Here is a 14,448-nt window from a genome sequence, read left to right on the forward strand (position 1 = left end):
GCTGTACTTTGGTGGGGTTTAGATTACTGAGCAGTAAATGTGGAAGCCTGAGTGTGAGTCATACAACAGTCTGCTGAATACTAAGACATGTGAAATAAGTAATTTAGCACACGTGTTTTTAAAGATCATTGCTAGAAATAAGTTTTAGTCTAGCACGCATTGTCTGGTTAAACAACTTCCCCTTGTATTGCCATCTGCTGAAGCATTGCTTCTTCAGGTTAATATTTTGACTTTCTTTTATTCACACCAAAATAAAAGGAATCTGATTTGATAAAATCTTGTCGAATTCAAAGTAGATTAGGTTACCTTATATTGCCTTCAGGGCTAAGGACATTTAAAAAAGTAAGATTCTAAGAAATTTATAAATAGGTCTGCAAGCATGCTTGGGCTACAAAAGGTTGCAGCATTCTACTACCATTCTCTGATCTTGACTGAGCAATTAAGATATATGGTTTCTTAGTACCTACCCTTTTCATGGAGATTCTTTTATGCTTACATATGTGAGCCTTGCTTATAGTCTACTTACATCGAAATAATTTATTTTTATTGTATTATTGTTACTGTAATAGAGTCTGAAAATGCATCTCTGTACTGCAGTTGACCATAAAGGGCATCACAAAACTTCATCCCAGTTTCTAAGGTATGAACTAGATCAGGGCCCCCTACTATGTTATCACCTGCAGCTAGAAACTCTTGTTTTCTAACTGCCAGGGTCTTGATTCTACATCCTACTGCTGCTAGACCAGCCAGCTTCAACAAAAGCAAACTTCTTCCTTCCAGCAGTTGGGGAGTTTTGTTAATAAGGGAGCCTGTTACATGTGTGCGAACTCTCTGAAAACAAATTTTGCATGCTAGTCTACTGAAACTCTGAGACTGTCCTGTGGGAAGCTGTCAGCCAACTGGTACGTTACAGTGCATTACATCACTGGGCTGGCACAGTGAGTAGCACTGTTACCTCACAGCAAGACGTTTTCTAACTCATTTCTCAGTTGGACTGCCCACTGCATGGAGTCTTCCCTGTGGTTGCATGGGTTTTCACTGGTTTCCTCCCACCTCCCAAAACACATACTTTAGGTGGATTGGTAATTCTAAATTGGTTTATAGGTATGCATAGTGTGTGCATAGGATATGGACGAAAGTCCTTGCAATCAACTTCCATTCCCTAGTAAACACCATAAATAGTGATTGCTGTTCATAGGGACACTGCAGGAGTCAGATGCAACTTGACAGCAATAAATTAACAGCATTTTTATTATCTTATGTTTGCTCTAGCTTTGTTAGTTTGTTTGCCTGTCTTTTATACTGTGTCATGCTGTAACTGCAAGTTTCTACCCAGTATGTTAGTCTAAATGAGCTTCATGTCGTCATCCCTGTGAAGACTGGCAGCAAGATCATATAACTTAGGATACATTTTGAGTTTTAGAAAGACATGTGCTAGAGGTAGCACTACTACATGTTAGAGTAACTACAGGAAAATGTTACAGAAAATAAAAAAACAGTTCCCAGTCTTTAAACTCAAAAGCAAAACAAAGTTCATTGTGTAGCCCAAGCAAGCTATATTTGGTTGGTAATATACATGTCTTGAATGAAAGTGTATGCCCCCTTTTTATGTTAATGTCTCTTTGTTCATTGCATATAGTAGGGGAAGAGCACTTTTGGCTGACATCAAAAATTTAAACAATACTAATTTCATGAACTTTAATCGTAATTTATTTATTTATTTAACATTTGTTGACCGGAAAAGTCTGACTAGGACAGAGCCTATTTTCAGCAGAGGCACTGGAAGAAATGCTCCAGATGCATATCTTTAAAATGTGGGAGGAAACCGGAGTACCCGGAGGAAACCCTCACAAATGCAGAGAGAACATGCAAACTCCACAGAGAAGACACCCAGCTGAGAATCAAACTAGAGAACCTCTTGCTGTGAGGCGACAACATTAACCGCTGCACCACTGCACCGCCCACGTATATTGACTTAAGAATGGGGTCCATTCCTATCATGGCATTAGAAACCCAAAAGATCTGGATAAATTAAAAATAGGGGATTAAACATGATATGCTGTGGGTGTGACTTATTGGTACTATATGCTTAGTGTGAAAATCTTAATGGCCTTGTCAGCCATGGCTACACTTAAAGATTTCATTTTTGTCCTGAATCACATTTTCATTCATGTTGAACTCAATTAGCCATAATAATTTTAATGTGTCAGTAAATATGCATATGATACATTGTTATCATGGTCCTCAGACTTTCTGACACCTTACTTCATCAGGGCTACTTTATATTAACTGAAGTCGTAATGGTATTTAATGTTCACACTGCATTGGCGAATCACTTTTTCAATTTAAGAAGATGGCATAGTGCCCTCTAAGTGACTGTTCACTCTATTTGTGTCCTGTGAGAGGGATGCTTTTTATTTGACTTTCTGGGGACAATTAGTATACAGCTTGTAAGGCTAGCCTTGTGTCTTAAAAACATAACAAATTTCATGATTTGTTCTAATCAAGTAGTTTTGATTTTAAATGAAAACCCTCATCAAAAAATTATTGGTTTCCCACAGCCTTGTTGTTTACCTATAGACCTTTCATTCTCTTATGATTGAATAAGCATCATGCATAAGCACCGTAGTTTAAGTTTGTACACCTTCTTTTCAATGTAGTTTGGTTAGTTTGAAAAAAAAATAATCATCCTCATAGCACTATTTGTGTGTGTGTGTGTGTGTGTGTGTGTGTGTGTGTGTGTGTGTGTGTGTGTGTGTGTGTGTGTGTCTTTTTTTGTATTCATTCAATTCATGTCTGTTTCATAGTCAAACATTTTGTATGTCACTGATACCACAGTCAGCACTTGTGAAATCTGTTGTTGTTGTTGTTGTGTCTTTCGGCTTATCCCGGTTAGGGGTCACCACAGCGGAACCCCGGTCCGCTAATGTTTGGTAGTGGATTTTTACATGCCGAGTTACCAGCCCTGATGCACAACCTTCAACGAAGGCACGCTCATTCACGCATGCCTCCACACAGAAGACGCTCTAGCTGAGAATCGAACGGGACAGCGTCTTGCAGCACTTGTCAAATCTGTACTGTCTTCAAAAGTTCAAAGATGTGGAGTTAATAATGGGAGTGGGGGGAGCCTCCCATGATGGCAATATATTACATATTGTTTAGTTTTGTCTTGCCATGTCAAAATTAGTGTCAGTTAAGTAGAGTTACATGCTTTTGTTTTTACTGACTTGTTAGTGACCAGTCAACATGTATTAATTTTTTCTCTCTTTTGTATATCTCAGTGTGACAGCATGTTGTACCCTGCCATTATAGATAAATATGTACTAATTATTAATACTTAGAAGAAACATAACATTGCTGTAAGCAGAAGCAGAATTAAGATAGCTAATGTCCATCATTGTAAGGTGTCGGCATGATTCTACCATTAGGTTGACATTATATTAGCATCCAAGAATGTGTGTGCTGATATTTGTTTTTTTGTTTGTTTGAGATATTATTGAGAGGCAACAATTGTATGACTAGTCTGGTGAGATGCTTTTCTTGGTAATATTTTATAGCCTCTATACTAAACAAACAGTAAACCTGTACTGATGTGGTATATCATAGGTAGACTGGACCACAGTAGGTAACTCAAGAGGAATTAGGTTTTTCTCTTGGTAAATTTTTCAACAGCATCCATAGCATAAGCAGTACTGAAATACATGTGCTTTACCTTCCCCAGCTGGGTGGATGTTAGCTCCCCTAACCTTCCAGTAGTGCTTTTGTTTGTTTGAGAATCTTTGTAAACAAATGTTATATCAGCAAAACCAGGGAATGCAATTTTAATTTAACCTTCTAAAAAAGACTCAAATTGTCTGATTGAAATTTACCAAAACCATGCAGGAGTTTAAAAATCTGTGTCTCTAGCCTTGCCATTATTATGTATATTATATATTAGGTGTGTGAACATTTGTGAATAAATTGGATGAGGGACCCTACACAGACAAAACTTTTCCTGGCTCTCCTTTCGCTCCCTTGTCTCAGGTTTTATATTGAAAGAGTCAGTAATTAACACAATTTAAAAATGTAAACATCTTACTCTGCATGGCACCTTTTCTAATAAGCATTTCACAGAACTTGATGCTTCAGTTTAAGGGCAGTACTGTAGTGTTTTCCATAGTAAGGGACCCTGCCCTCAGTTTTGTTTTATTCATACATTAACTAAGTAATCCTTAGGCACTAGACCATTTTTCAGGGCTTACCCAGGAGCACTGTTTGCCCAAATTACTTATTCAGATTTACATAATTTGCAGTTGGAGTTTGAGGAAATCAAACCTTGGCCTACACAAAGCATTTTTAGTAGCTTGTATTCTTAACCCTCATTGCTAAAGACAGACAAGTGCAAAAAATGGCTCACATGATACAATTGAACAAATACTTAATATTCCCATTCGCTCTTCTTCCTGGGTGGTGCCTATGGGTTTGCTTTTCTCTTATCTTGAAAGCATATTCTGCAATGGTTTCTGCAGAAAAACTCTGTGCCCACAACCTGTACACTGACGGAAGACCAGTAATCAGCTTTTGGTAATACCTGATCTGAGAATTTTATCTACCTACCTACCTATCTACCTACCATGATATCAAGAATATGTGGAGGGAGGGATGAGGCACTTGGTAAACTTGTTAGAAAAATGCCTACAGCTGGCTTATTTTTAAGGACACCTTTTCCAAGGATGCAGAAGATGAAATATGGATTCAGCTCCCTTACTTTGATATTTTGACCTTGGTTTGAACTTATTGGAAGCCACACATTACTGACCCCTATGTTATCAGTCATGGCAATCACTGCCTCCAAAATCCCAGAGTTACAGATGAAGTGGGACGGCCGTGCTTATGGTAGGAAATTTTTAGGTTACGAACATGGGAGTCTGTACAGTAACTTGATGTTTAGTGAAATACTTTTAGCAGAGCATATTAATCTATTAGGTTCATAGGTTCATACTAGGCTATCTGCCCTAGGGCATTTATACCTTTGTATGTGCACCTCCAACTGACCAAATCTGTTAAGCCTGAGTTCGTCCTGGATGGTGTATGCCAAGTGTAAGCTTCAATACTGGAAAAGAATTGTGTTTTACTGTGGGATATTAATTAGGCCTAGCCCATGGACTGCAGCAAGGAATGAGAGGATAGGGGGCTAACTCATATCATAATATACACACTGGGTTTAATCTACTATGTTAGCATCATTCCCTTCTTATTAGTAGAAGACTAAAGCTCCCTTATGAAACACCAGCACAATGGAAACAAAATGTTGAGTTACAACACTCAAGGGAAAAGAAAAAAAGATTGAAAATGTAGGAGAAGAACAAATCCCACCTACCTCCAAACTTAACTCTGAGATCACCATTCCAAGGAGTGGCCATCTCAAACTTAGTATATGCAAATCATTTTTTCTGCCAGTCTCTGCTTTGTGGGACTTGCTATAGCAGGTCCCAACATTTCAAATGGTTACGGATTAATCATGCTTAAGTGATATGTACATTTCAGTGGTTAGATGGTACTCTCATTTACCAATTTCCTGTTATGCTATGGTGTAAGAAATACTGTGGAATCTTTTACTAGCATCTGTTGCCTTTTGGGACATATAGGCTCACCAAGTTGGGTTTATTGCCTAACTTTGGGGGGGGGCTTAAGGAATATGTCTGCACTGATCATGAATTGTAATAGTTCAGCGTGATTGTATAACCAACAAAGGAGAGATACCGTACATCTCCAGTGTTTATGAAGTCCCCTTATTTAGTCAAAAAATATATATATCAATGAAAATTCCAATTATTTTCAGCTGTTCTCTTTTAAGGTGTTGTGACCCAGAAGCTAATTATATTAAGTAGGGGGGATATATGGGGTAAAATCCTAACAGTAGTTTGGGAGTACTCCAACAAAGCTGTCCCAGGGTTGCAAGAACTATTGGAAAGAGGGCACTCTCCAATCAAGGATTTCTAGAATTAATAAATACATTTACATGTAGTAGCTGGTGAAACAGCTGGAGGGGAGTGGAGATGATGTAAAGCACTGCATCCTCAAAGATGGACCATGCCTGGCCACATGGGACCAGACATTAGTGGGTAACTCAGTGGGGGTGTTTCCACAGATTGCTAGAAGAAAAACAGCTGTGTATTAAAATAGTGTAGTAGCGTTGTTACCTCACAGCAAGAGGTTCTCCCGTTCGATTCTCGGCTTGGCTTGGGAGTGCATTCTGTGTGGAGTCTGCATGTCCTCCCCGTGGTTGGGTAGCATTCGAGAGACATGCGTGCATAAATGGGCATGCCTTAGTCGAAGGTTTGGCATCGAGCTGGCACCTCGGCGTTTCATAAAAATCTACTGCCAATCATTAGTGGACCGGAGTTCCGCTGTGGCAACCCCTTACCGGGAAAAAGCCGAAAGACAAACAATCAGTCCTATCTGGAAGTCCACCTTTTCTGATTATTCATATGATGGCACAGCCTTGCTTTCCCCTTCAAACTGTTTAGGCCCATAAAGGAAATGCGATCTCAAACAGGGGTAACAACACTTATTACCTTTGAAAAACCTTGCAGTGTAAGATGAGCAAGGCATTAAAGCTGTTCTGCCTCATTAAACACATCTAAATATTTAAAATAAATATACTATCACATATGTGTGAGGGATAGTCAGGAGTTATTTTTCTTAGTTGTACCCAGGATTCCAAATCTGTAGTCTGAAATAAAAACTAGAATGTTAAATGTGTGTGTCTTTTTGAACCTGTAACTTGCATAAAATGGGAGTCAGCAGTTTATTTTAAATTTCTACACAGGGTGTTCTTGCAGAAAACCAGAATGTCCCAGCTGAAGTCCTGGAGTTCCTGAGCATCCGGCAATATCCAACTGAGAGAAAAGCCAGTACATTTGAGGAGTGAGTAGAGCACTGATAATTTCTGAATCCATTCAGTCTTGTGTTTTTATTTGTCAACAACTTCTTAGTGAGCATTTCTCTGATACTGCTTTTTCTTGCTTTGTTTTTCAGCTCCATGGAAGAGCTAAGCTCCCTAGAGAACAGGTCAGTAAAGTCTCCACCGTGTAGAAAATTAAAATGGTATACCCACCTTTTGACATTTGATTTCTTAAAGCTTCAAATCTGGGTAAATATTACATGCTGCTTTTGGATGAAGAGAAAAGAATACATCCCAAACCACCTTGAGCTTGATTTTTATGTTTACATTTTTAAGTAAGCGTTCTACTGTTACTAATGCCTGGCTTACTGAAGAGGTAAGATGCTGTAATAAGCTGCGCACAGCTGCACTACCATGACATCATCGCTCACTGGTACCATTTTCACACTCATGGACCTCAGTGAATGAAATACAGCAGTGGTCAGTGCTTTGCAAGCATTCAGATGAACATCTAGCAGCAGAAACGGACAACACTGCCAGAACAGAGGATTAACTTCATGTCAGAAACAGAAAGCACACTCTGAAGATGCTTAACCATCTCTTACTCCAACTGTGCGCTCACACACAAACATACACACACACACACTAGTCCAAATAGGTACAAGCAGTTTCTGAGGCAGTATAAAGGCATTCAAAACAGTAGTGCTGCTACTGATGTACTATATACATAATAGGTTCATAGAAGTTTACTAGGTTAACGGCACTAGAGCCCTTACAAGCTTAGACATATTGATCCCGAGTGGCCCCATTTGTCAGTGGTTAGGTGAGCAAAGCTCACAGAGGTAAGTGTCTGTGGTAATTAATACCAACTGCCTCGGTCCATGGGGGACATGGGTGCCACCTCAGAAGTGAATTTGCGGACACCTATCCATTATATATGCAAACGTTGCATTACAGTTTGCTGGCAAAATGTGTGTGTGTGTGTGTGTGTGTGTGTGTGTGTGTGTGTGTGTGTGTGTGTGTGTGTGTGTGTGTGTGTGTGTGTGTGTGTGTGTGTGCATATCTGTTTTCACCTGACATTAAACCTAGATATCAGACTATGATAAGAACACATAATGTTGGTCTCAAACTCTCAACCTCTTAGAGCAAGAAATCTGGACAAAGTCATAAATAAAAGTGGGACAAAGACCCGGGTCTGTATCACCAAATTGAATGTTTAGGTAGTCGAACACCTAAACATGGAACTGGTAAGACCGAAACTGAAAACCGCGAATGGCGCAGGGAAAGATTTCCATTGGCCACAAAAAAAAAACAACAAAAAAACAAATTTAAACCCAAGCCCATCACAGCAATCCTAACTAAATATACCAACTCCGAGATCGCTCCACAGTAGACAAAATGGCAAAATCCGGCTAACAGCTAAGGGAAATCTTTCCCTGTGTTAAATCAGACATTCGTGATTTTCTGTTTTCAGTCTTGCCAGTTCAATGTTTAGGTGTTCGATAACCTAAACATTCGAGCTGCTGATATAGACCCAAAAAAATACTCCAAAATAGGGACAATTTTCAAGTATTGCTCTTACAAAATTAGAAAGTTGAAAGAATGAGATTTTATTTTTTTGTCAATAATTTTTATTTTTGTTTTACATTTGCAAAAACCATAACCATTCCATATTTACAAAATGACCACATTTGCATGTTGTACATTGTGGATAAAGTAGAAACATGTAGGTCATACAACATATCTAATTACAATATATACAAAGATGCTTTTCCAATTAATTTCGTTAGTCTAAAAACAGAACATACAAAAATGATACTTCATTCATAGTTAAGCTGTGTACTCATGGGAATACTTCCAGTTCATTTAAGATATGGTGTACCTGGTGCTTTATGCTAATAAGATGTTATAGGACTGTTCCCAGATTGCTCGGGCTTTCATATTTTTGTTTCTTTTATCCAGTACTATTTTATGTGCTAGTAGACGTTTAATAGCAGATTTCTTGAATTCCTCCCAAGAGATACTTACAGGATCTAACCATTTGTGAGCTATATATAGCTTCATTAATAAGAAAATCGTTATAAGTGGGTTAGCTTGTTTTCTTGAGATGTTGGCCGGGAGGATGTGTAAAAAAGTAAATTCCCATGTTAGTGTTGATGCTTGATACCCCATTTTTTTGCAGTTGTAACTTAAGGGAATTCCAAAGCTTGAAAATGCATTTACAACTCCAGAATATATGTATTAGTTATGCAATCTGGTCTTTACAGTGTGGACAGTATGGGGACTTAGTTGCATTGAATTTGTGAAGAATTGCTGGAGTGAAATAAGCATTATTATTAATCATGCGTTGCATGTAAGAGAGTTTTTTAAGTGGAATAGTTTTCAATGTTAATTTGATTGCCTTTTCTATTTGCTGGTCATCCATATCGGGTTTTAATTTTCTCCAGTAATTAAAGAAGAGAAGGTCTTTCTGGAATTTGATTTCCCCTATCATTTTGTATGAGTTTGTTATTGTTTTCCTTGACATTAACATAGTCTTCCAAAGTAGGGTACAGTTTTCAATGTCACTTTCAAGTATGGTAAGGTTTTGGAGGTAACTGAAACACACCTCTTTGATTTGTTTTAAAATTATTATATATACTTTAGGTAAGTTTAGATTACTTCTTACTTCATGAATTGTGCTATGGGTAGATATCTTGGATTCTCTTATGCTTTAACCGAGGGAAGGAGTCTAGGTTTAGCATCTTATTTATTTTTAAGTTAGGATTTTTATGGCGGGGTTGTAGAATTAACATAGCTTGTCCACGGTTTAAGGAGTGAAAAAGTTTTTGTGTTATATTTATAGAATGTTTTCGCAGCTCAGTTATGTTATAGACGTGCAAATCTTTTTTATTTAAGAAGGGAAGTGCTTTGGGATTGATGTCTAGTGTTTTTATATACCTGTAGTATATTGTTACCCAGGCCGGTGAACCAATCTTTGCTGAGGGGTCATACTCTGCTATTCTCAGTATTCTGTTAGTGTTGATAACAGAGTAGTAGGTTTTGAAATCTGGCAAGTTCAGACCCCCTTTATTCTTGGGAAGTGTTAGTTTTTGAAAGGAGATTCTGGTCTTTTTTGGTTCCCATACAAATTTTGCTAGAAAGGTATGAATTTGTTTGAAGTATTTATGTATAGTTATCTGAGATGTCATAAATAGATATATTAATCTAGGTAGTATGTTCATTTTAATTATTGATACTTTAGACAAAAACGGTAGCTTAAGGTTATTCCATCTTGTACAATCTTGTGTTATGTTTTGCCATTTAACAGTTATGTTATGTTGGTAGAATTCCTTGTTATTCTGAAAGAAAGTAATCCCCAGGTATTTGGTTTCTTCTTTTATTTTGTCTAAGAGATGTATTAGAGAGATGAGTCTAGGTGGCCTTAAGGGGAATATATTAGTTTTATTAAGGTTTAATTTGTAGTTAGACATGTATGAGAATTCTTCAGTTGTGTTTATTATTTTGGTCATGTCTGAGCTTGGTGTAGTAAAGTATATGTTTAAATTGTCTGCAAATGCTGAGAGATAAACTTTGAAGTTATCTATTGAGGGGGGATTATGATATGTATTTTGTTTAATAGGAATAAGGGTTCTAGGTATAGGTTGAAAAGAAAGGGTGATAGCGGGCAGCCTTGTCTTGTTCCATTTTTTATTGAAATTCTGTTTGACCATGTTTTGTTTATATATAGGGATGTATATGGATTACTATAGAGAATTTGAATGATCTGTATAAAATTTTTAGGTATGTCAAAGTGAGGTAACGTTTGCAGCAAGAATTCAAGATTGACCCTATCAAAAGCCTTGTGGGCATCTACTACCTTTGTGAAGATGATGGTATTTCTCTGATTTGCAAAGGATATTAACACTTCTAATGTTAGCGTGTTGTCAATGATCTGTGTACATGGTGTAAACCCAGATTGTTCTGGAGAAATGATTTTCTCTATCAGATTTTTAACTCTGTTTGCGAGTACTGAGGTCATGATCTTGGTGTCTATATTTAGAAGAGAGATGGGTCTATAGCTATCTGGATTTTTAGGGTCCGGTTGGTGTTTTAATATAAAAATAGTTTTAGAGGTGTTAAAGTGAATACCATGTATGTTGTTGTTTATTATATAGTTCAGCACGTGATATAATAATTTGGCAACTAGTGTACTGAAGGATTTATAAAATTCTGAGGTAAGACCATCCAGTCCTGGGGCCTTGTGTGGTTTTAGATGTTTAATTGTTGTGGTTATCTCGTTAATGGAAATGGGCTCCATTAGTTTTTTTTGTTAATCTAAATCTAGTTTTAGGGAATTTTAGTTTTTGAAGAAAAAGATCCCTATCCTCCGAGGCTTGTAGAGTTTGCTCTCCATATGTTTGAGTATATATTTGTTCAAATACTTTGATAATTTCCTCATTTCTTGCATAGTTTTTCCCTTGGTAATTTACTTCTGCTATAATTGAGGTGGATTTTTGTTGAGCGATAATTCTGGCCAATGCTCTGGAAGGAATTTGGGCTTCTTCTGTGTAATTAGCCAACTGTCTTGTCTCATAAAAAGAAAAATTTCTGTTCTCAAACATATATAGGTCTCTGTAGTTTTAGGAGGTCCATTCCCGTTTGATTATTAGGGTTATTTATCAATTCTTTCTCACTTTGTTCTATTCTCACCTTTATTTTATGTTCCTCTTTCAGTTGGATTTTTTTATAATATACTGCTTTTTTAATGAAAGTTGCTCTGATTTGTGTTTTGGTCGTCACCCATTCTATATCCATTGATGTTTGGGAATTGAAGATATTTACAAGGGATGTTTTTAATATATCCTCAATCTCTTTTACTACATCTGTTTTGAAGAGCAGATTAGGATTTAATGACCAGTTATTAGCTCTATTGTTTAAAAATCTTTTTTTGTCCCAGTTGATACTCAGTGTAATTTTGGAATGATCCGATAGAAATCTAGTGTGTATGACTATTGTAGGGTCCATGTTAATGAATATGTCTGAGATTAAAAAGAAGTCTATTCTCGCCCACATTTTCTGGCATTGGGAGTAGAATGTGTAATTCCCAGTTTTGTTATCTCTATCCTCATATTTAAAGGGGTCATGTAGTTTGAAGTCTTGTTTAAGTTCATTTAAAGCTATTGTAGCTTGTCTATTATGTAGTTTGGTTGGGTTCGATTTATCCTTTTCTGGGTTTTGATATGTGTTCCAGTCACCACTAATTATTAGATAATGATCTTCCAGTTGGTTTAGAATTGGGTACAGTGACATGAAAAAGAGATGTTGGTTGCTACAAGGTGCGTATACATTTAACACCATTATGGGTTTTGGAAATACCGTGTTAGTAGATGTTACATAGCACCACCTTCCCCCTTTGTCAGCCTTAGTTTCAAGTATTTTATCCTGAAAATGTTTTTTAATTATTATGGCCACCCCAGCACTGTTAGTTTTGTCCCCCAAAGCTATAATTTGTCTTATCCACTTTTTTTTTCCCAATATCTGTCCATTGCTCTGAAGTTAAATGTGTTTCTTGTATTAAGATGAGGTGAGCTTTCGTTTTCAGGGCTAAATGCAAAAATAGTTTCCTTTTTTTTATTTTGTAGTCCTTTAATGTTCCACATTTCAATTTCCCACATTTATGTGATAGATATGCTTGTTTTAACTGATCTGTATATTAATTTAGATTTATGGTCTTTGTATGTGTTGTTATAGTGTGTCATTGGAAAGCATCTAACTATTCCCATCCCTACACTGTGCATACCCACTGTACCCCTGGAACAGGAATAAATGGGGGAATACAATGTGATTTTAGTATGTACCATAAGATTCCCAATAATATTAAATTGTGTTTTTTCTTTACGTATAAGTTTGTGACATGGTATCCCCCTTATGTTACTATGTACAATACGGACAAAGCTAAACAGACTAGTTCTCTACAAAAAACACTGCTGAGTCATATCCCTAGTCTCAACCTTTAAACTATTATACCATTAGAGTACTGTGGTTAAAGTACAAGACATACAGCTTATAAGTTTATGATCTATTCCTCCTAAAAGTGTGTTTTTAAACAACATGTTAATGATCAAATTCTCAATTAGATATGGCAAACTATACAACAATGTAACCTATATTTTTAAGCCAGACATCTCATATTTAAATGATCCTTCTCCATATATTTCTCTTACCTTCCCTCTTCTTATATATATATATATATATATATATATATATATATATATATATATATATTACTCAGCTTCTGTATTCAGGCATTATTCTGTAGCAATCTATAACAGACTCGGATTGCATTATTGGCATCTAAATAGAAGTGGGTATATGTGAAAAAAAAGGGTTTGCAAGCTTAGGCAGGTATATATACTGTTAAGACTTGCTTGTTTAGATTATATTTATATCTTCTGCAGTCAACTAGGTTGTATTCATATTGTCATATAATTCCTCTCTTCCAAACTGCTTAAACTCTCATTTCTGCAGTTATTCCAGTTAAACGTCATTATTCAATCAAGAACCATTTACTTAGTCTGGTTCTGCCAGACTCACATCCAGAAATTAAGACTGGATTCTTTACAATAAGCTTGTATTGGAGAATCCAAGTCACAATTTTGTTTTGGCAAAACAGTACCTTATTCTTCTGATTCTTCAAAGTCATGTTTGCAGGATTTACTAGTCATCTTTCAGTCAGTTGTTGTCTTATTAATTGTTTTATGTTAATTTTTGTGATTTTGAGTCAGAAATCACTTCTTGGTCTTGCTGTACCTTCCTTTCAGGTCGTTTTGGTTTTATAGTAGTGCTTTTGAGATCAAAGTGGGACTGTTTTAACATACCAGTTTCCTGGGAAATGGTGTCACCTTATGTTATGCGCATTGGCAACGGCAGTTGAATTTTAGTTCCTACCCGGTTTTCATTTCCTTTCCCTGTGTTCCTCATGGCTCCCATCATTGATTTAAGGGCCTAGGCAGCAAGGAAAAGCTCTCAGGGTGTGTATCCCATCAAAAACACTTACAAATTGGTCCAATTTTTACTCAAGGGACGTTTTTACTTTCCAGGCATTTTATTTAGTTTCTGGAGGTGGAATCTGCTTGAAAACTGACAGGAAAGTCTCTTTTGCTTCCTTGGGGTTAGCAATCATGTATTTAACATCTTTTACATTGAAAATTAGGAGGTTTGGGTATTTCATCTAGAACTTTATTTTCTTTTCTATCAGAAACTTGCAGTATGGAGACAGAAGTTGCCTTGCTTGTCTTATATGAATGGGCAGATCTTGATCAAAGGAAATTTTATTATTATTCCAGGTGAGTGTCCCTTTCTTCTTTGCTGCAAAGAATTTCATTTACATCTTGATAGTTTAAGATTTTGGTATACACAGGTCTTGGTCTCAATGATGATTGAGCTTCTATCAGAGCTCTGTGGGCTCTATTATTATTCGTTGTGTTGCTTCAGAATCATCTAGTAAAGATTTTAGTATGAGTTTGATAGTTGGTATTAGATCAATGTGTGACACAGTTTCAGGGATTCCACTTATGATA

At 36.7% G+C, this 14,448-nt stretch overlaps 1 protein-coding gene across 1 annotated transcript in view; it reads left to right on the forward strand.

The window, feature by feature from the left end:
* The window catches only part of SNX22 (sorting nexin 22), a 355,160-nt gene that overhangs the window by 282,318 nt on the left and 58,394 nt on the right, over positions 1-14,448 (forward strand). The window contains exons 4-5 of the mRNA XM_044077484.1: positions 6,812-6,909; positions 7,021-7,053. Of these exons, the coding sequence (XP_043933419.1) occupies positions 6,812-6,909; positions 7,021-7,053 (131 nt within the window). The remainder of the gene's footprint in view (positions 1-6,811; positions 6,910-7,020; positions 7,054-14,448) is intronic.

Source organism: Protopterus annectens, chromosome 7.part0 (genome assembly GCF_019279795.1).
Source record: "Protopterus annectens isolate FY-2018-M chromosome 7.part0, PAN1.0, whole genome shotgun sequence".
NCBI lineage: Eukaryota > Metazoa > Chordata > Ceratodontiformes > Protopteridae > Protopterus > Protopterus annectens.